Consider the following 24,723-nt stretch of genomic DNA (forward strand, 5'->3'; position numbering starts at 1 on the left):
AGCCTAGACCAAACAAGTTTTTCAGTGTGTGTGTGCTTTCTACATCACTGTGTACACAAATGCATATCTAAATATACATGTAATGTATAAGATCTCCAACCTCCAAGGAGTGCTTTTTTTGCCTTACTTGTTTTGTTTTGTCTAAGGGCTACAGGATAAGTATTACTAGCAGACTCCATGGATTATCTTAAGATAGTGCTTTGCTTTTATATTATCCTTCTTTCTCTTCCCTCTGCATGTAGTGATGTCACCATGGAAAGCACACATACATGTAGTGATGTCACTGAGGAAAGCAAACATACATGTAGTGATGTCATTGAGGAAAGTTAATATGCCCTGCTTCCTTTGCGGCTATTCTCTGCTTGTGCTTCACAAATTGTTACTTCTCTGCATGATCTCTGAACTCCACTAGGAGGTTGACATACCATCTATAACCAAGCCACAGATACTGTGAACAAGACCTGATTATTAGTCATTCTGATTCCCCCACCTGTTCTGCGTTCTGACACCCAAGCCACAAGTTAAACCTAGAATGCTAGCACCGGAGGCTGGGGCCCTGCATCTGCCATAATGAGCCAGCAGTTAGTAGTTTTATTATTTTAATATAAATGTTTTTAAAAAGTCATTTATTTATATATAGCAGTTCTGCACAAGGACTTGGTTGTTGCCATTTTCTCAGTCCTTACCAGTAAATGTTTGGACAGTCTAAATTGCAGTGACATAATACCATCTCGGATCTTAAATACTTTCTATTGTGAGACACAATCATAAAAGTCAACATATTGGAAACCTCAAAGAAAATAACTGAAAACAAGAATGTTATGAGCACATGCACTGGGTTTGTTAAAAACAGACGCAAAATGTCTATAAATTTCAGTATTTTGACTCAAGAGTTTACTGATGGCAAGAAACAAAGCCAGGATATATGTATGGCTCTGAAATATGCAACAAAGTCTAGAAGATTTGGGATTTTTATTTGAAAGTGTTTGCATGTGCATTTTCATACCACAAGCAGATTCCAAAGAATTTTTGCTCAGGTGGATTGCAAATGTTTGAAGTGTGATTGGAAAAAAAGAGGTAATTGGAAACATATTTTTTGGGAGTGTAATGAACTGGTAGGCTTTAAACATTCTCCACAGACTATTCTGTCAGAGATACTGGGTAAGCAAATTGATGTAACTAAGAAAAGGATTTTTTGAGCTGGGATACAGAATCGGAATTGCCCAAACATAATAAAGTATTTCTAAGTTTAATTCTGGTGGCTGCCAAAAAAGCAGTTACTAGAAATGGAAATCAAAGTCTAAACCAATTATATTTGAAGTAAGGAATATAGTGACATAGAAAAACTGTTAGTGCCAGGATCTTTAGAAAAGGGTAAGAGCAATTTACATAGGAAAAAATGGGAATTGTGGAAAAATACATGCAGAATAATGTTTTGCAGGAAGAATGAGGTTTAAAGAGAGGAAAGAAATGAGTGAGATATGTAATTCTGGATTGACAATGACTGTACAGGTCTATATTAAATCATCAAACACTTAGAAAAGTGAATGTAAGTGAAAGTTTACAAACTCGAACACTTAGAACAGCGTTTCCAAAAAAAAGAAAACACTTAAAACATATCATAAACAACATGGGGGACCCCCCCTACACCCCCACTGCTTAAATATACCAACTCCGAGATCGCACTACAGTGACGAAAACAGCAAAGTAATGGACACGGCCAAGCGAGTTCTTTCCCAGGGAAAGAATTTGCTTATATGCCGCTTCATCATTTTGCCTTTTCGTCTTTTCAAGTTCGACCAAGATGCATTTGAAAGAATGCGTCCTCGGTCATCTAATAGGAACCCGACTGTACAGAAGATTATATGTGATGTATAATGTTTGTAACTCAGAATATGTAAATATGGTTTGTTTTAACTTATATAAATTAATGATTGCCTGTGTCATAAGTGATAATTCAATAAAGATGATAAAAAAAGAGTTTATTAAATACATTTCATCAGTGCAAGTCATTATTAGTGTTTTCCCCCACATCAGGGGCAAGGGTATATGAGTCTTTTATAATATTTACATCATTCGACAATTTGTTTTTCTTACACTCATGATTATTAACACCATCAGTATATTTTGAGGACAGTTTATTCTTCTACATGTAGATCTGTTTAAAACATTAAATAATGTTTGTATGGTGAGAGGGGTGATGACACAATAGTGTTTGTATGGTGAGAGTGGTGATAGCACAATAATGTTTGTATTGTGAGAGGGGTGATGGCACAAGGACAAGTTGTCTGCCTGTGAAGCTGCTAGCATGGGTTCATGCTTCATCCCAATGGTCAAAAAGTCAGTGAGAGCTAACAAGTAAATGAGAGGCTTGGAGGAGATATTCTCAACTCCATTTGCAACAGCAATGCCAATGAAAATGGGATGATTAGAAGAAGAAGCTGCAAAATGAACGGAGAAATGGGAATGTTACCTCCCTATGGGTGTGAGTTTGGAAGAGGGTCAAAACATGCTTATTGACATGCTTGAGCTACTCCATGTCCAACTAACCACAGGAAAAATCCATTACCATATTCTGTTTAGCTACAGGTCTCCCACCATGAACCAGGAAACCCATACATCATACCTGAAGTTACTACAATCACTCACTATCCAGCCCAGTACCATACTCATAGGTGATTTTAACTACACCTCCATTAACTGTGAGGAATACATGGCCACTAACATGCAGGCCAAAAGATTTCTTGACTTATAAATTCAAATGCCCTGGAGCAACTAGTCTGCATTCCCACTAGGGGTATTAATACCATAGATCTGCTACTTACAAATATGGGATAATGCAGTACCCCTAGTGTGATGTCCTCACTGGTAAGATTAGATCGCAAAACAATCTCACTTGAAATAAAGGTAAAACTAGTGACTCCACCTAACCCCTAAAACTTTAAGAACTTCTTCAAGGTAAACTACCCCCCATTAACGTATGGCATAGCTATTTTCCAAGTTCCTCCAAATCCAGAAAACATAGAAACCTATACAGAGGTGTACACAAAAGCCTTATATGACTGTATAAACAACGGCAGTACCAGACCAAAATAACCCAAGTCTGACCGCAAAAACAAGCCACCCTGGTGAACCCCTGGTATTAAAAGGTTGTACAGCAAATGAAAGAAATTCCTGTTGAGAAGTAAACAAGAATATGCACAACAGAGCAAAAAGTCCCTCATTAGTCTAAACAAGCAAATCAGGGTACTAGCCAAGTCTCTGAAAGCAGACGTTGAGGCAAAAATAGCCACCAAAGCTAAGGATAACCATAAGGCATTTTTCAGTTATGTCTGCAATTTTACAGGCAACACCCAACAATGTGTGGAATTAGTTGTAGATGTCATCACCTATACTCATCCAGAAGACACAGTAAATCTACTGGCTGACAAATTCAGCTCAACTTTTACCTCCCCATCACCCCCAGTTCTCCCCCAAGAAATACCCTGCACCACTCCACTGCCAATTATATCTAAATAACAGGTTACTGCTGTGCTCTGTAAAGCTAAAAACATGGCTTCAATGGGGCCTGATGATATACCAGGTTGCCTCTTAAACAGCTTAAATCTGGACTTATCAAGCACATTATGATCTCTATTTAACCACAGCCTCCTGACTAACTTTATCCTGAAAGAGTGGAGGACAGCAACAGTCATAGTCTGCATAAAGGGGGGCCATCTACTGATCCAGGAATTTACAAAACCATAAATTTGACTAGTCTTATATGTAAGGCCACGGAAAGAATAATCATAGACCTGATAAATAATGACACAGGAAACCTCCAAACACTATACCCAACCCAATTCAGCTTTGTCAAAGGCAGGTCATGCCTACTGAATCTGGTGGATTTCTTTGAGAAAGTCACTAAGGCCATAGATGATGGTAAAACAATACATACCACCTACCTTGATCTGGCCAAGAAATTTGACACAATTCCCCACTCAAGTATTATTAATAAACTCACAAAACTGAGCATAAATCCTACATCACCAGATGGACAACCAATTAGCTGATGGACAGGACATATGGTTAAAGTGGGTAAATCCGAATCCAGATCCAGAAATAGGCCAGTTACTAGTGGTGTATCACAGCCTCAGAGCTGGGACCACTCCTGTTTGGAATATACTGTTCTGAACTCAAGGCTAATGGGGAAGTTCTCTGGATGTCAAAGTTTGCCATTGACTGCAAGCTGGGGGTAATCACTGAATCCCCCAACAATATAGCATGCCTACCATGTTTTAGTAAGTATGGCAGTGTTATGCATGTCTAGTAGGCAATATAGATATTCCTCAGGAAGGTCTAGAACATACAAATGCTTGGTGCCAGAACCATGGCCTAAAACTAAATGTGAAAAAAATTATTTATCATACTATTTAGAAAGTCAAATACCCCTGCAAATTACAACATCAATAGCACACCCCTAAGAGTACACTCAGAGGTGAGAGATATAGGTACACAGAGAGATAGTAGCCTGAACTTTGACCACCATGTGTCCACAGTGGTGAGGAAGTCCTCTTATATGGCACAACTTATAAGTAAAGGTATGGTACCCTTACAAAGTCCTCTTATGTGGCACAACTTATAAGTAAAGGTATGGTACCCTTACAAAGTCCTCTTATGTGGCACAAGTTATAAGTAAGGGTATGATAGTTGGATACAAGGAAATTATAGTCCCGTTGTACTCATCCCTCATTAGATGAATCATCGAGTACAATGTGCCATTTGGCATGTACTTGACTGGGCACTTATAACAACTTGAGTGATCTCAGAGGTTTCTTGCAAAGAAATTACAGGCTGTAAACAATACTAACTATGCTGATGGCCTAAAAGCCCTATCCTTTTACACTGTCTCCTTCTGACTTTTAAGGGGTGACCTATGTCTGACCTACAAGGCACTCACAAATCAGCCTTGATAGAGCTGCTGCACATCTGCAAGTCAGACAGCATGAGAGTCACCCAATCTAGGGATCTAAACTTAGCGACTCAAACAAAACATGCTGGAGAGACAGATGTGTGTCTCAGAGATTGGCCCCTTCTTTGAAGCAGGCTTCCTATTCACATTGACAAGAGCCCTTCTATGACCCTCTTCAAATGCAGTTTGGATCAATGGACAGGGAGTCGCAAACTCCCACCTGGGGTAGTGCCTATGTCTCTTATGGACTGGGGCAATCTCTAAGAAACTCTATGCACAGGCACAAATTCATGCCATAGATGCCATGTATTGGGTAAAATCAAGTTATATTAGCCAGGCTTGTAAGGGCCCTTAAGCCATTAGCCTAGTAATTTCCTATGAACCTATGACAAACCAACCTGTTAGTTATGGTCATTGAATATCCACACTTGGGATGATGTGGTACAGGGGCATGTTAAGAGAAATTCTCCCTCTCAGACCAGCACCTCAGTGGCATAGTTCCATACTGCTTCAAAATCCCTTCCATGCCTGGAGGAACAAATAGGTTCAGAAGGTGCTGTGGACAGAAGACTTACATCATCTGGGCAGCTAAGCTGATATGGGTTACATGCAAAAAGGTGCCATTTAAAAACAAATTATTTTTAAAATGTTGACTGGAGTGGCTCCAGAGCAACCATTATGGTACATATTGAAGTAATTTGAGATGCTCACTGCTATGCATTATTACTTTTATATAGACCTAGTGTGCAGTGATATAAATAAGAAATTATGTGGCTTGCACTGTTAAAATGTTGAGTCATGTCCAGAGCAGAACTGTTCAAAATCTGAAATATCTGTCTTAAATAAGTCTAAAGTTGTGACAAGGGGAGATACTGCCAGCAAAGCTATCTAGAATTTTGTAAATAACCATATGTCATTTGTGAATATCAACATGACTCATATAAAATGCTTGTGTTAGAAATATGTTAGAACTGTATGTCACATGCATATCAAACTGCTTGAAGGTATTTGCAAAGTACTATTTGAAATGTAACAATGTACCCTAATGGAAAAGAACAGAAATGCACATGCACTATTGTAACTGTTTAAATGTATATTTTAACAGTAGAAACTGGAATACAATTACTTTATGGCTATGCAATAAAAGATTATATCTTTCAGTTTCAATACAGCAAGGAGACACAATGTCTGTAGTAGGGAGTTTTCTGTATTGTATTGGAATTGTTTTATTGTTTTATGACTTCCAGCCTTTGCCAAAGATCTGAGGAGAAGCCCTTGTCTGTGTATTTTTACAGGTACACAGAAGGCCTCTGGCTAATGAAGTTCGCAGATGACTGCAAACTAGGAGCCATAGTCAAGTCCCCAAATTGTGTAGACATCCTATACAAGGGCCTCACTGAGACAGATGCCTGGTGTCAGAGCCATGGCCTCAAGCTCAATGACAAAAAGTGCAGTGTCATCCCCTTTGGTAAAAACTCTGTAACCATGAACTACCACAGAGGCAGCAATCTACTTAACACTGAATGCGTGATAAGAGACCTTGGGATCCAGGTGGACAGTAGTCTCTCCTTTGATAGTCACATTGCCACAGTAGTCAGGAAGTCCTTCTATGTGGCACACCTCATCATAAAAGGGTTCTCATCCAGGAAAAAAGAGGTCATTGTCCCCTCTACTCGACACTCATTAGACCCATTATAGAGTACAATGCCCCTTTTGGAATGTACCTCACAAGACATCTGCAGCAGCTGGAAAGGCCACTGAAGTACCTCACAAAGAGGATTACTGGCCTCAAACAAATGTCCTACATTGACCGTCTCAAACAACTCCAGCTTTACTCCGTAGCATATCGCCTACTCCGAGGTGATCTCTGCCTAACATATAAAGCTATGCCAAACCCAGAGCTATTTGACATGCTACACCTAAAGAAATCCCAATCCCTCCGAGCTACACACTCTAGGGACCTAAACCTTGTCACCACAATAAACAGGACATGCTGGAGGGATAGATTCCTGTCCCAGAGACTTCCCATACTCTGGAACAAGCTACCCATCTATGTCAAGCAAAGTTCTTCATTAGCACTCTTCAAGAAAAATCTTGATGAGTGGATGGGAAATAGGAAATACACCCTGGGGATCACTTCTGTGTCTCTGCTCAACAGTGGCACAGGAAAGTAACTTTCTTGGGTGGCATAAGCCAGGGAACCTTGTTGGCTAGGCTTACGTTGGCCGTTGAGCCGATAACCTAGTACCTACCTATGAACCTATGAACCTAGGTAGATGCTAAATGCTACCAGCCTCCCTCAGTGGTTGTTTTGGGACCTGGGAACTAGGAGTTAGATGACAAGAAATTATGTCATTCTGCAAGCTAGCCCAGCAGTAATATTTGAGATATTAATTTGAGAACTCTCTGAGAAAGACACAGCATTCTGTATTCTGTCTTTGACCTGACAAGAACAACTAGAGAAGATCCATTCACCGCATCTGCTTTGCTCTGTAAGTAAGTTAACCAGGGTGTAGTAATGCTCTTAGATGTAGTCAGGAATATAGGAAAGCTTAATTTAGATATTTTTCTTTATTTATTTGAGACTGTCCTGCAATGTTGTTTTAAATATTTCCTGTGATTTTGAACTCTGGTGTCACTTTAAATATATACTGAGTATTTTATTGTTCTTTTATTATTTATTATTAAATATATTTAAACCTTTCATTGTGGTTGATCTTTGTAGAGCTATTTAAGTTCTGAGAGTACTTGCATATTTATTTGGTGATGCTGTGGGCCACTCCTAATAGCCTTGGTCAAGCTGACATTTGTATTAATATTAACATTACACAGTAAGATTGAACACCCTTTGTTAAGGGCCTTAAAGTAGCTGATAAGGAGGTGGCTGGTGGCAGTGATAACTACCTACTATTCTGGGCAAAAGGGGCCATAGGTAGTAACTACCTTATAGTCTGGGCAAAAGGAGGCATAGCTAGTAAACCTGTGCCAGCCTTTTCCATGTGTGTGTGTGTGTGTGTGTGTATGTGTGTGTGTGAGCGCGCCCACGCGTGTGTGTGCATGCGTGTACGTGTACGTGTGTGTGTGTGTGTGTGTGTGTGTGTGTGTGTGTGTGTGTGTGTGTGTGTGTGTGTGTGTGTTTGTGTACATAAATCAAACCTCAAAGGGTGTGTGTCAGCCACTTGGGCAGGGACACAAAAAACTGGTTGGACAGAGAGGGTGTTGGAGGTCTTGGCTTGGCCATTCATCTGAGATCTCAACTCTATAGCTGTGCCAGTGGGAAATTTTATTAGGGATCTGGAGAAATAGGGAGAAACCAGCCCCGGACTGACTGTGTGTGCTCTTAAGGGAAATTGCACTTGATGCAGAGTGCTGCATCTGGAAATACTGTGAGTGTACCTTGTCATCCTGTCAGTATACATCCCCCACTGGTGTCAGTGGTAAGGACTGAGGTTCCTTGATTATTAGTCCAGTGGTGGGGTATCACAGAAGTGTTGTCTGACTCTGATCCTTTAAACAGATGGTGAAACTGCAACAAATCTCATATTTTCTTTTGGCAAAGTTTTATAGACACATTAAACAAAGGCGTCCATTATCACAATAGGCACAAAAAATCAGGGTGATGGAGTGAATACTCATGAGAAGAAAACAGTGCATCCATAGGTGTGTCAGATTTTCATGCTCAGCTATCACATATATTCAGATGAACACTTTGAGCATACCTGGGGCCATCTTGCGTCTTATATGATCATGATGACAATGAATGATACACACAGCCTCCACTCCATACCTCTCAACCTCTCAGTGCAAGAAATCTAGACAAAGCCAGAAATAATGGGGGACAAAGGTCCAAAACAGGGTCAGAATTTAAATATTGCTCCTATAAACCTAGAAAGTTAAAAATCAGACCAACACCACAAACTGTTGAAAAAACAAAAATGGAGGACGAAAGCAAAACACCCAGGAATCTTCAGTTATTCAGCTCTTTAATAGAAATGTAAACAAACCACAGTACCACACTGTAAAAGTTAAGCGATTTTCATCTGGTGCAATGAGCAGACTTCTTCAGACAAATAACAGCAGGAACAAAATCATTTTATATATATACTAGAACACACTTCCCTCCACCCCCTAATTATTCAATTATTCAATACAAAGGCAATTAACCATATAAATAAATAATACAAATAAGTCTTCAACTTATAAAACTGGAATAAAATTGGAATAAAATTCATTCCTTAACCTAGAAAATTGATAGAATAACAGGTTTTGTATTATTATGTATTTTGTGAAGGATATAAAGTCTGAAATTCAAATGTCTGTCATTATTTAGTAATATTTAATGACTTCAGTCTTCAATGATTTGCCAGAAAAGCACAAATTTTATGAGGAACAGACCAAAAATATGAGGCACAAATCTGGATATTCTGTGAAAGTCTGTACAGTTGAGAGGTATACTTCATTGCCTCAAAGATAGGTACTCCAGCACTACAGCTGGGACTTCTTTTGCAAATATCCTTTTTTTTTTCAAATTTTCCAACAACTAAAATCACAAGATCAACATAACACATGACAGGCATTTTATATCAACAAGTACAATTTGTGAGAAAGGTTAAATTACAACCAGGGCAGATAAACAGCCTAGTAATTAAACAACATATTTAGAAGTTTTGGATTTAAATTTGAGAAAATTAAATATATAATATCATATCGTATATAAACTTAATGAAAAATGCAAAATATTGGTAACCAGGTCAACTTTTAAATAGTGTAAAACCTTTTTAATAGGGTCACAATCTTTTATTAAACTCATGGTTTTCTTCTGCCCTATTCCAAATACCCACTCAATCCATGAACTATTCCTGACATTGTTTCTCTGATAATGTCTTATTGGTAGTTTTTTAGTTCCCCTGTACCAAAGGGTATACTCTTTGCCCTAAATCTAATTTGTACAACAAAAGAGTATGCTTTTTGAACAACACTCATTTTCCTGCCTGTTAATCTATTATCTCTTGCCTTGCACATGCTTCTCTAATTTTACTTTGTACATAATTTCCCTTTCAAGTAACCGTGTAGTATGCACCAGGCTGATGATGTTTTGATTCTGTTTTATTTGTATTCCTATTTATGGTCATTGTTTGACCATAAGGAAATACAGACATGCTCATTCCCACTGTATTGGAATGCATGAAGACAGCTGCATAGCTGTGTCAATAGTCACCAACTGACACTCAACACAGCATGTTGCAGTGATGTGATAATTCAGAGTTTTCTTAGTAGGGTAGGGAGTAACATCAAAACAAACACAAGGGAGCTAACAAACTGTAGGACATGGGTCTAGAAAGATGACCTCTGCACTACTGTGGGAGAATAGTTTATGAGAAAAACACATCTGTGAAATGAATGAAAGGAATAGTCCACTGGACTATCATAGAGAAAAATCTTTATAAAATAAGCATATAAGATATCAATTTCAACTTCATGATTACATTATTGTGGCCTGGAGTATGGATGCACACATCATGGTAAATACTACAAAGGCAGGATGTTTCTTAACAGCATACATGACTGTATGGCTGCCAAGATAATAAAAGACAACTGAACTACAAGGGAAAACTGTGCCATGTGTATGATATAGACATATACTATGAGGTATCACTGATAAAGGGATGATTACCCAGCTACCCTGTTATACCTCCTTTTCTCAAAAAAGTATGTCTGCCCTAAGCTACCGGGTAGCCTGGATGGTGTACTTAATTAGATGAGTGGTAGTCATTAGAAAGTACCTTCAATAATGTCAGCTATAGCCTTCTACAGCTCCTAGCTTCTCATCCATTTATCAGTGGAAAAGGCTGGGCTTCGTGCCTTGGTTGTGAAGTCTAGGCATGATACCAGTTGACCAACTGACACTCAAGGACTAAGTGTTAGCAGTTGCTAAATCATTATTTTTTTATCATCTGAGGAACATTGTCTGGATAAAGTGCCTGACTCCATCAAAGACTACGGCTATTCATGCTTTTGTTAGTTCAAGTTATGGCTATTGTAATGCTTTGATAGTAAAGACCTTGGCTGCCTTCATTGGTGCACAATACTTCATCGTCTCTGTTAAAGGGACCAAGCCATTATTTTCAAGTTACATTCTTGCTGTATTGACTGTACTGGTTACCGGTGGCTTTTAAGTCCTATTATTACCTACCTGTCCTTCCACGTTTTTAGTCCCTGTTACACTGCTAGTGCCTTATCAACCAGCTGAATCCCAATTCTCTTAGATCAGAATGCAAGGAGATGCAAGTTTCCCTGGGATTAAATTTGAAGCCTTGGTTACAAATTCTTCATTTTATCACATTCTCTACCTCTTCATCAGGTACCTTAAGACATATGTTTTTCACGTCAACCTATTACATTTAATAGAAATAACATACTTAATTTAAAATTTACATTACATGCCGGGGCTTAGGCTAGAAAAATAAATTTCACTGCATCTGACTTAATCCACTGTATCTATATGCAGATTATGGAGAGAATTGTAAACTTATTCACAGCTTGTTCAATATACAATATAAAATTATATCACAGTATATTAAAAGATTCAGTATACTGCATACTGGTTTTTAATAACTGTCATTTTTCTAGCCTGTAAGATGTAATTCAAAATGAAACAGACAGTTCAACCATAGATTTTAGTCAGAGGTATATTAATTGTTTTTGATGCAAAATAAATGGTTCTACAACATTATATAAAATAATGGTGTAACTGAAATGTAGCATGCAAAAATGCATTTTAATGTATATGTGTTGGGGAGGTATTCTAAATTTTCAGCACATTTTTATATTTTGTTTCTTTCCAGACAATGAGAACAGAAAGACATTTAGAGAGAATGTGAAACAAGGATGGCATTTCTTTGGTAGAAAAATGGTAAGTTTCAAGTAACGTCTCCAAAAGTGACTGGAGGATGCACATCACATTGCATATTTACTTTGCTGCCTGAAAGATTAGAATGGCGTGCTATGTTTATAAGAAAGTGCATGGATTAACAATTGAGATCTGCAGTGCACAGTGGGGAAACTGCTACACTTCTGAGGCTCCCTCCTTGAGATGACATGTTAAACTATAGTCCAAACTATAGTTGGGAGGGTGGCCTAATGGTTAAGGTGTTTGCCTTGCAAGCACAAGGTGCAGGGTTTGAGTCTCACAAGGCATAATTGGCTAGGCTTAAAATAGCTCTCAAGGGCAGTTAGCTTAGTACTAACCTATGAACAGCCAGTGACCACTGAACTACAAGGGAGAACTGTGCTTTGGATAGCATTCAAGCATAGGGTTTGAGGTATCACTGTTAAAGGAATGATACACCTCCTTTTTTCAAAAAATATCTCTGCCCTAAGTTACCAGATAGCCTGGATGCTGTACTTAATTGGATGAGTGGTAGGTGAGGAGGTTGGTTAAGTTTTCATAGGACTTGACAAAGAGCAGGGGTAAAATGTCTTACAGCTGCTATTATATTATATCATATTATATTACAAGGTACAGCATTGTAAAAAATTCTAATAGCAAAAAATATGCAACACAAGGAAACCATTGAGAGTAACGGTGTTGAATACAACAGAAAAAAAAGGTAAAGCATAGCCTGTCATATCTCTAATTTGATATTTTTCATGAACATGTTTTTTAACTGGAGTGTTACATCCTTTCTTGCATACATCCTGTATCTAACCAGTTGATTATTTTCCAGAATTATCTGTCCTATTTTTTACATTAACCTTTTCACCATCATGTACAAATGCATATTCATAGGAATCCTTACTACTAAACTTGAGGTATCAGTACGTGCAAATAAATTAGATGTCTGTGTATCGACATTATATATTTCCATACTGCAAACATTATTGTCCATAGTTACTGTATTCCATTTACTTCAAGCCACGTAGAATAAATTGTTATCCAGTAAAGGACAAGAGCAATGTATTATCTCCTTTGAACTTCTCCTTTGAACTTCACCCGGTCTTCTTTAGTATTGATAATTTGTCAACATAAACCCTACAACTCTCTTTTTGCATGGTTTTGCGCACTGAGCAGCATGGGGCAGCGCCGCCTAAACAGGTTTAAACTATTCCATGCTCCACAAAGTCTGCTCTTCACTTTTTCCCTTAGAACTGCTCAAACTCTCAAAGTAATCACTGTATTCTCTTTCTAAAGCCCTGCACTTGCCCAGATCTTATAAGGAAACACTAACTAACTAAAGCACTACACCCTCCTTGACTTCTCATAAGTATTAGGCTCCCGAATGGTCCTTCCTGATCAAGTGAAAAATCAATTCCCTTCCCTACTCTGATCAGTAAAAAAACAGTTCCCTATACTAATCTGGTATGTCCAAGGGTCAGTTTCAAGGTTACTCTCCAGTCCAGCTGGTGAATCTGGGAATTTTGAGGCAATGTTACAATTGCCTTATGTGCACAGACAACCCTCTCCTCCTCCCAACAAACTCTAATACATGTGAGAGATGCAGTTACACAGCCAAACTGGAGGCAGAGCTCTCTCAACCCAAGACTGGCACAGTCAGTCAGGAGGAAAAGTTAACCACCCACACCACAAATACAGACTCACACAGACCTATTGCATCTGCATACCCAACACATAAACACACAAAAACATACTCGGAAGCTCTAAATAAAAATATGCCTAAACAGCAAAGACCTCCTAAGCAGATATCCAAGCAACAGTCACCCCTCAACAATACCCATGAATCACATATCTCACAAAATCAGTGTGCTTCACAGTCACAGCCCTTAAGGCCAAACAACACACCAAATACACTTGTTATAAGGGACTCTATTGTCCGGCACACTGACGTCCTGCTCACCAGACTGAACAAGGAGAAGGTCACTGTAAGCTGCCTGTTGGGTGCCAGGATCCGCCACATAACACAAGCACTCAGGTCACTCCAAAGCAAGTACAAATATGACTCTGTCATTGTCCATGCTGGTGTGAATGACCTGAGACGTACCTCCCTGGACTACATGAAAAGAGACATAGAGGAGCTCTCTGACCATGTAGCGCAGGCTGGTATGACCCTGACCTTGAGTAGCATCTTGCCCTCACCAAGAATGATGCCACAGTATAAAGACAAAATGATCAGTTTCAACAATTGGCTAAAGTATTGGTGTCATTCAAAGGGGATCCAGTGTCTGTCAGCCTGGGATGACATGCTCGACAAGCCACGTTGCTTCGCTAGGGATGGCTTGCACCTGTCACCCTTAGGCTTTCGTATACTGGCCAAGGCTCTTGCCACCCCCATAGAGCCTTTTTTAGGCAAGGCTCAAAGGACAAACCCACCTCCATAGACAACCCAAGGATAAAAAAAACTAAAGGTAATGCTACTCAATGCCAGAAGTCTAAACCTCAAGATGCACGCGCTCGAGGCTCTCCTCAGTATGGAGAAAATTGATGTCTGTGCAGTAACAGAAACCTGGTTCAAGGCTCCTAAGAGCACCCCAGCACTACCAGGTTATAACTCATACCATGCATTTTGGCCCCAAAACTCGGATCGAAGCACAAAAGGAGGGGGAGTATCTATATTCATCAAAGATACCTACACCTCCAGGTTAGTGGCAGTGCACGAAGCATCGGAAACCATCCATGTGCAACTAACAGTGGGCCTGCTACAGAACACCCTCCCTATTACAGGAACCTCACTTGGCATTCCTGAGAACACTGGAGAATATGAAGGCCTCTCCGAACACTATGTTATTGGGTGACTTCAACTACTCAAACATTGACTGGGAAAACTACTCAAGCCCAAACACCCTCGCCCAATGGTTCCTTGAATTTATAAACTCTAACACGATGGAACAACAGGTCACCACTCCCACAAGAGGGAACAACATATTGGACCTGGTCATCACCAACATGGGGACTCTATGTTCCACACCAGAGGTAAACCCCTCATTGGTAAGATCAGACCATAAACAAATTTCCCTGGACATCCATATCCCGTCCCCACCCCCAGCCAAGGAAATCACTGTAAAGAACTTCTCAAAAGCCAACTTTGCACTTCTCAAGACTGAGGTGGAATCCTTCAAAGCCCCCGAGCCAGAGGATAATACAGCCCAATCCGCAGAATCCTTTACAAATGCATTCTATGAGCACCTGCAGGAATGTATGAATCGTGCTATCCCAAATAAAACCAAGACTCACTCCTCCAAAAACAGGAGACCGGTCTGGTGGACCCCGGCCATAAATAAGCTATACAACAGAAGGAGGAAGCTACTACATGACAGAGCAAAATCCCAAAAAGGGAAGGCATCTCTGATCAGTATTAGCAAGAAACTTCGATCCCTCATAAAATCATCAAAGGCCAGTTTCAAAGAAAATTGCCCTAGACACTAAAGATAATCACAAGGCCTTCTTTAGTTATGTCAGGAACATGGGCGGAAACTCCCAGATATGCTCTGAATTGTTGCATAATGGTACAAAATATACCAAACCTACAGACATAGCCAACATCCTGGCAGACAGATTCAGCGCAAACTTCTCCCCTTCCCCCCCAAAGAAGCAAATGTTTATCCCAACTGAATGTAACCTCCCTGACATCACAGATGCACAGGTGAAAGCTGCCCTCTCCAAAGCAAAAAACACAGCATCTATAGGACCGGATGGTGTCCCAGGCTGTGTCTTACACAAGCTCTGAGAAGAACTGAACCCTCACATTAAGTCACTGTTCAAACGTAGCCTTACTACAGGATATGTACCCAAAGAATGGTGTACAGTTACAGTGGTCCCACTCCACAAAGGTGGTGCCACAACAGACCATGGGAACTAATGCCCCATAAGCCTGACTAGTCTGGTCTGTAAAGCTATGGAGCGTATTATCATGGAACTCATAAACAAAGACATTGGTAGCCTCCAGACACTGGACCCTACCCAATTCGGCTTTGTTAAGGGCAGATCTTGCCTCTTAAGCCTAGTTGATTTCTTTGAAACAGTTACCAAAGCCATAGATGAGAGCAAGGTAGTCCACACAGCCTACCTGGACCTCGCAAAAGCCTTCGACACAATACCCCACTCGGGCACCATAAATAAGCTTACCAGCTTAAATATCAACCCCTATATCACAAGATGGGTTGCAAACTGGCTCAGAGATAGAACCCACATGGTCAGAATCACAGGTGCCATGTCCGAATCCAAACCAGTTACAAGTGGCATCCCACAGGGCTCAGTTCTGGGACCTCTCTTGTTCGGTATATACTTCTCTGAGGTTCAGGCTAACACGGGGGAATTATGGCTGGCAAAGTTCACAGATGACTGCAAACTGGGGGCCATAACTGAATCTCCAGCTGACACAAGCATTCTCCAAAAAGGTCTCTTAGAGATGGATGCTTGGTGCCAGAGCCACGGCCTCAAGCTAAATGCTAAAAAGTGCATAGTCATCCCCTTTGGGAAAAACAAGGTGCCTACAAATTACCACATAGGTGGTAATCCATTAAGTACGGAAGAAGTAATTAGAGATTTGGAGACCAACATAGATAGTAATCTCTCCTTTGATAATCACGTTGCCAAAGTGGTTAGAAAGACCTTCTATATAGCCCACCTTATCATGAAAAGGTTTGCATCTAGATCAAGAGAGGTCATTGTGCCCCTCTACTCGTCTCTCATCAGGCCCATAATTGAATACAATGCCCCTTTTTGGATGTACCTTACCCGACACCTGCAGCAACTGGAGAGACCCCAAAAGTACCTCGCCAAGAGGATCATGAGCTACAAACAGATGTCCTATGCAGCTCGACTAAAGAAACTCCAGCTCTGCTCAGTTGCTTACCGCCTACTCAGAGGCGATCTATGCCTGATGTACAAAGCCATGTCAAACCCAGAATTAATGGACATGCTCCACCTCAAAAAATCCAAGTCCCTTAGAGCTACACGCTCCAGGGAGCTAAACCTCAGCACAGAAATAAATAGGACATGCTGGAGGGACAGATTCATTTCCCAGAGGCTCCCCTCACTCTGGAATAGAATCCCAATTCATGTTAGACATAGCCCCTCGCTGACCCTCTTCAAGCCAAATCTGGACGCATGGATGGGAAATCACAGATTCACCCCTGGGATCTCTTCTGTGTCCCTGCTAGACAGAGGCACAGTAAACTAATCTTAAAAGGGTACCTTCTGTGACCTACTTTACAGAGGCACAGTAGGCTAATCTAATAGGGAGGCGGAAGTCAAATACACTCTGGCTAGGCTTATAAATGCCCTAGGGCAGATAGCCTAGTATCTGCCTATGAACCTATAAAAATGTTTTCCATGCAGTTTTCAGCCTCTCTTAGTACACATCTCTCTTCCACACTCATGGTTCTATTTCATGTTCTGATTTTTCAGCAAAATTACCTATTTAAGACCTCTAACTATCTAGACAACCTTGATTTACTTAACTTGTCACGTTCTCCCTCATTATACCTTGCATGCTCTGTACAGTCTTATCTGTATGAAAGCATCTCTTAGCCAATGTTATTTTTATTTTTACCATTATCCCTCAGATTAGCTTCCATAATACATCACTTCTTTATAAGATAGACCCAGTACATATATGCTTGGCTTTGCAATGTTAACCATAACTATTTTATCTTATTTTATTTTTTAACTAGAGAAGAACACTAATATCCATGGACTATTTTCAGGCTAAGTCCAGAAGCTCTCTGTGGTTAAGTGACTTGCTCAACACAGTTAGGCAATGGTGGCTGACAGAATCCAATCACGGACCACCGAGCCACTCTTTAATCCTCCGTGCCAACTGCCGAACAAATAACTATGACATAGTCGTACTGCAAACTGACATACCGCATACCTAGAAAGCAACAAACACGGGCTATGGAAACTCCAAAGAACACTTATTTATTATGAAACAAAAACGTAAAAAACAGCAACTGAAGCATTTAAGTTCCCTGTACCATTAGGAGGTTGTGCTATAACGTTATTCACACTAACCTCCTCATTCATTGTCAGAATAGTGGATGGAACATTACTTTGCAGGGTGCTATTATTATTAATATTTAAAGAGGGAGTTTTATCACGACTAAAGGAATCAAGGCCAAACATGGACTCCTTCACAGGGGCAGTTCCTTTCATTCCACGATCAGGTTTAGGCCAAGAAAACATATGGCCTGATTTAAAGTCATTAATGTCCCTAATCAATTTATGCCTTTGGTAAGTTCTAGTTTCTTTTTGTAAACAGTTAGCCTTTCAAGCACTGAATAATATAAAGCAGCATGGTCTTTAAAGATGGGTACACCAATAATCTCACATTCAATCTTTTAAGATTTCATTATGCAGCTCATTCTAAATACTGTTAAAATACTGGCTCATTTAAACCATTTACTCTTTACTCACTTTCAGGTTCAGCTCCTGCCACTTCCTCAATTGTTCTGGATAGATATTTCCATACGTGGGCATCTTCCTAATCCGTAATCCCTGCGGTACCACACCAATTTCCTGACAGGCTAGGAAACTAAACGTTTGCCATTGGAGCCTTTTTTGTAGCTCTGAACTTTCTTTTCAAGGCTCACAATTCTAGCAGAAAAAGTATTGTTTGATGTTTTATCCACTCCAGTGCTATCCGCAAGGGAATCATTTAAACTACAAAGTAGTGGGTTTAAAACAAGCTGCTAAAAGCTCATGTACAGAACAGCTCGCCGACTGCAAGACAGTGATGCTGTTGTTACTGAAAGTGGGCTGTGTCATTCCCCTAATGTGAAGTAAAGTTCCTCTAGTGTAATAAGGCACCCGAGGCTGATCCAAAAACAGTAACAAAACAAAAGACAAAAATGGACCAGCACTAAGGTGAACCAAGCCGAGAAAGCAGCGAAAACAAGAAAGCAACAAACACGGCTATGGAAACTCCAAAGAACACATTTATTATAAAACTAAAAATGTAAAAAACAGCAACTGAAGCATGTAAGTTCCTGGTACCATTAGGAGGTTGTGCTATATCGTTATTCACACTAACCTCCACATTCGTTGTCAGAAAAGTGGATGGAACATCATTTTGCAGGGTGTTATTATTATTAATATTTAAAGTGGAGTAAAGGCTTCCCTGATTAGTCGGAATGTTATGCCTATCCATGGTGAAGCTACTGCTTCCATTAGCAACACTGCTGGCCCAAATTTCCTGTCAAAAAGAAACAGAAAGCTAAATGATGTTATATTCCTCCTTAAATTTCCATAGACAGGAGTAGTTTACTAGATTTGGCTCAGGGATGAATTCAGGATATTGAACCTTCTTGTAAGGTGTTTTCTGGTAAAAAAAAAAAAAGGATGCCTATTTTCTTAAAGAGATTCAAGAATCTAAACCTGAGCATGAAGATGAAGAGACAGATGTAGGGTTTTCTAATCTGGTCTGATTCAGACTCAAAGGAGAGCACAGTATCAGATTCTCCCTGTGGGGATTTCTATTTCATTGACATTATTTTCAGAATGTGCTAGTTTTTTTCATTGGGAGAACACTAAAGTTTCTCAGTCCCTCAAAAATGCAGGTGTTACAGGTAGAATTTCCAGGACCTTCTGTCATTGCTCCAATGCTGTCAGCTTTTGAGGATGTGTGCATCACTGTCTGCAATTTTCCTGACAATCAAACTGCTACCTTAAAAGGCACATATATTGTATAAAGTTCCTCAGTCTTTTAAAAATTTATACACTTAACCCAAACCTGACCCAGTAGCTATACATTTAATTAATCCTACTGTTGTTAAACATTTAGTAAATTCCAATCCTACACTTTCTAACAAGGATGGGAAAAGCCTAGCCCCACCCCACCTACTCAGCTTTTATATTTATGAATCTCATTTTACTGAAAGCTAAAAACCAAAAGTAGGTAGGGGGCAATGCCCCCCACACCCCCTTAACTATATATACTAACTCCAGGATCACACTACAGTGGGGAAAAGGGCATATACATTTTATTTGCCCAAAAGTACTTACATTCAGTGAAATGTGATTCAGTGAAATGAGTTTTCAGTGATTTGAACTTTCAGCAATTTTTTGAGGGTGAATTGAAATTCAGTGAAATGAGTTTTCAGTGAATGAAAGTAGATGCATACACACACACAGAGATATATATCTATATCTATATATATATATATATATATATATATATATATATATATATACACACACATATATTTATATACACACACACATATATATATATATATATATATATATATATATATATATATATATTTATTTTTTTAAATAAATAAATTAAATAAAAAATATATATATATATATATATATATATATATATATATATATATATATGTGTGTGTATATAGGTTTAATTTATAATCTCGAAATCCAGAAATATTGAATTTCAGAATGTCGAGATCATAAAGTCTAAAGCCCATAATAGTGAAAATCGCGACTTCTATACTAACCATACACCACACACATACACATACACACACCTTCCTCCCCACACACAAACACACAAACCTACACTACATAAAGGCAAGCTGCCCTGCAAACCCATGTGAGGGGCTGCACCCCCCACTCCCCCCTACTTAAATATACTAACTCCAAGGTCGCACTGCACAGAGAAACACATGAAAACACCACCATACAAGTTACATTCCCCTCGCACACACACATCACAGTTACAAAACAGACTGACACACATTAAAGCCTCTAACCAAAACCCTTAGAACATAAACACTTACCTGAATCTCCAACTTTCCATGAACACAGTGCAACACCAGACATGCTAATTCAGCATCTCCGAACTTGGAGATTTTGAATTTCGCACTTCTCGGTTTTTCGCTATTATGGGCTTTCGACTTTATGATCTCGAGATTCTGAAATTCAATATTTCAGGATTTCAAGATTATAACATTAACCCATATATATATATATATATATATATATATATATATATATATATATATATGTATATATATATATATATATATATATATATATATATATATATATATATATATATAGATAGATAGATATCTATATTTATCTGTATATAAAATGCTCATTTCCTTTGCAGGGTTTACTGCAGGCTGTTTTTAGCAAAATCTCTGCTTGTTTACTGTAGATTTCAAATGTAGGAACACTGAGTGTTCTTTCAAAGTGTGGGATGTACTTAGCATTAAGATAAATTGGTTTTGTAATGTCAAACCTTTTGGATTGAAAGTTTCAGCATTAGGGGTGGGAGTGTGTACGTGTGTGTGTTGGAGTCTGTGTGTGTGTGTGTGTGTGTGTGTGTGTGTGTGTGTGTGTGTGTGTGTGTGTGTGTGTGGGTTAGGGTTAGAACAACGGTGAAGTAAGGTGATAGTTTTAGGATTTTGTTCATGTGATAATGTATGCGTAGTGTGTGTTTGAGTGTCTTGTGTAATAATATTGTTAGGAAAATGTTTTTGGTATGGTAATGGGTAGGGCTGGGTTAAAAGCAGTGGCAGAATTAGGGTTAGGGTTAGTGCATATCAATAAAGTAGTACTGGGGATAGCAAAGCCACTTCTACTAACCAAGCCCTACATACCATTATTCAGACAAAGTATGTTTGAGTGTTGTGTTACCCCCTATTTGTTATAGTTTTGATGTGCAGAAACCAATGAAATGAGTACTGAAGTTTCTGCATGTTGTTGTTTAATGCCATAATCAGATATATTACAGATGTTGGAAATTGTACAACCAGATGGAATCATATGGCACAACAATTATTTTTCTGCTACTAATGTGGTTAAATTAATTTACAGCAGCCACATAATAAATGACACTTCACAACAATTATTTTTCTGCTACTAATGTGGTTAAATTAATTTACAGCAGCCACATAATAAATGACACTTTTTACAATTAACTGTATATTGTGAATTAATGTTAATTCAGCGGTGTGGGGTTTTTTTTGCCCATCAGTTCTGGTTATTCCAGCCAGTTGCACATTCACCATGGTGACTCACTATCAACATATAATAATTAAAGGGACTTGGAAAACTTCACCAGCATTGGTTTTACAATGTAATCTAACTCAAGCTTTTTTATTATATTAGGCCTTCATTAGGACCTCGACTCCTACCTGGTTCCTGATGAAGGGCTTATGTAGCCTGAAAACCTGAGAAGGATGCATTATAAAACTTATGTTAATCTCATACAAAGTATTACATCACCCTTTGTGTTCCAGTCACTCACAGCAAGTGATTTAACCTGAAAATACTCCTTGGTTTTGCCTGAAATGAAACAGTTGGGCTTAGAGAAACTCTGCAGTTAAAACAAATGAACAAAACAAAATAAAAGTAGTCAGTGCTAATACTTTTGTCCAGTGTATGTTGGTATGATAAATAACAACCCGCTCTTGAAATTAAATGTCACATGCATCACACTCTAGATGGAATTCTAGACTTGTATGCAGATCAAGCACTATATACAGAGTCACTACTGTATTTATACTTGTATTGTTTATAGAGATATATTCCTTCCTACATAAAGACTTAACTAAATGACCACAGGCTAGCATAGTTAGTTGATCCTTCAGAGGCTGGGTTAAACCATGGATTAAATATTTTTTTTATTTAATATTCTATACAATCGCTTTGGCTTTACTAGAGTATTCTGTCAGTCTTCAAAACAATCATGCCTAATGTGGTAGACATGCAAAGAACTCTATCACATGTAAACAACGCAAAAGGCACATTGTCATGACATGCTTCACCACACCTTTTTTTTTTTTGCTCATTATAAAAATATTGACAAATTGCTTATTTTGCATAAAACTAACTGTATGATAGAATGTATTTGGCTATGGAATAAAGATATTGATATTTCTATATGTTTAATTATGTTTTTCCCTCCATAGGACACAGCTGACTTTGAATGGGTGATGTGGTTTACAAAATTTAGAAACTATATCCTTTTTGCCTTCACTGGGCATGTCCTTTTTGCAAAAGTGTGTTCCCTGTCCGCCCCTCAGGTGAGTAGTACAAGTACAAATAATGCACAATCTTGTAATTAGCAAAGGTTTCTGTTATTGTTTATGCATTGTTGGTGACTTATGAGGTAGAGGCAATGTTTAGCCTACTGTTATGTGGAATGGAGTAGGGTGAACGTCTGAGAGATCCTGTGTTCCATTTCCTGAACCACTAGAAATTGTGGAATTGCAATCACTTTTCAGACTATGCAATTTCTCAAATCTGTAGTCCTTTTCATTGGAGTTTGTTACAGTCCCTGTATAGCATGAGCAACAAGGTATTACCCAGCCCACCACAGCACACTTCAGTATTCTGTTTTTACATAATATGCTGTACTGCACTTCAATTCAAGCAATGCAGAACACGTCTCCATAGGCTTTTCCTAGCTGTATTTATCTGAAATGGATGTCTTAGTACTGTAATTGTGGGAAAAAATATTTCAGAAGTGTAATAATGTCAAACTATTTAAATCTCACCCTCCCTAGTTTGAAAAACCCTGGTTGCCAATCTCTCCCTGTTTAATTTCAGTTACTCCGTTTACCTGTTTTCACCCTATAATTTTATTAAACTAGTTCTTTAATCCTATGTTGTTTACTTGGCTCCCAGTTAGTTGCTTGTATAACTTAAGCTCATAACATAGTTGTTTGAGTTTATCAGCTCAGGTTTTGCACTGATCGCTTTTTAACTCAAGACATGTAAGTTAGTAAGATGCTGCTGTTCACATGCGCCTACTGCATTGCTGGACTGAATTTACAACCTCCTGAAGAACAAGGGAGAGAGTCTTTATAATCCCAGTCAGTTATTACCTTTTCTCTAAGATGTAGTATCCTCAGGGTGAGAATAATTACATTTGGATAGGTCGGGAGGTGCAAAAGGAAGAGTTAGCAAAAAAATGTTTTCAAATACATTGCACGTGTTCATGTTGTTTTTGAGCTTGTTTTTGTTATATCAGTTTTGAAGTAAGGAGCAATTTACCTACATAATTCTATATATCTGTTCTTACCTTTCTTTTTTTAATTTTCAATACCTAAATTCCCAATTTCATGAGCTTTAGTTCATCATATATGTATGAAGGGTACACAAAGGGCACTTTTTCAAATGGTTCATACCTGCAGCATATCAGAATTATTGCTTTGTCATTTTTGCTGTGGAAGCATATATATCAGACAGTACAGCAACAGTATGTTGTGAACTACAGATCCACTCTACCTGATATGGGTGTATGTGTTTCCCTATAAGTGGTCGAGGACCAGATGATTTATTTCTAACTGCCCAAGCACAACTACTTGAAATCATCGAGGGCTACAATATTAGGGGCAGAGCATTTCTTGGTTATGCAAGGCTGCAGAGCACTTTAGTGGGAAGTTTCTCCTTTTCCCACACTTGTATGATCTTGGCTAGTAGATGCTTGCCCATATGGGGGTTAAAGGGGGCTTGTTCCTTGCAGAAATCCTTATTTACTAGTGTGCAGTTGAGTTTTGGTAACTATATTCTCAATTTGATGAGATCAAGCAGTAGGTTTTTTATCGATCATGCACAGCTCTTTTCAGTGGAAGTATATGTACATACACACACATACACACACACACACACACACACACACACACACACACACACACACACACACACACACACACACACACACACACACACACACACACACACACACACACACACACACACACATATATAAAGGTGTAGCTTCCCTAGTATTAGTCAACTTCAGCTAAAATCAACCTCTGTACAGATAGTTTACTGTTGTGCAAGAATGGGGTTGGGGAATATATCCTTTCCCCGGGGACTGGCAATCTTAGATTTGGAA

At 38.9% G+C, this 24,723-nt stretch overlaps 1 protein-coding gene across 1 annotated transcript in view; it reads left to right on the plus strand.

The window, feature by feature from the left end:
* The window catches only part of HHATL (hedgehog acyltransferase like), a 691,105-nt gene that overhangs the window by 367,662 nt on the left and 298,720 nt on the right, over nucleotides 1-24,723 (plus strand). Inside the window, exons 3-4 of the mRNA XM_044066045.1 lie at nucleotides 11,797-11,864; nucleotides 22,790-22,903. Coding sequence (XP_043921980.1) covers nucleotides 11,797-11,864; nucleotides 22,790-22,903 — 182 coding nt within the window. The remainder of the gene's footprint in view (nucleotides 1-11,796; nucleotides 11,865-22,789; nucleotides 22,904-24,723) is intronic.

Source organism: Protopterus annectens, chromosome 3.part0 (assembly GCF_019279795.1).
Source record: "Protopterus annectens isolate FY-2018-M chromosome 3.part0, PAN1.0, whole genome shotgun sequence".
Classification (NCBI taxonomy): Eukaryota; Metazoa; Chordata; order Ceratodontiformes; family Protopteridae; genus Protopterus; species Protopterus annectens.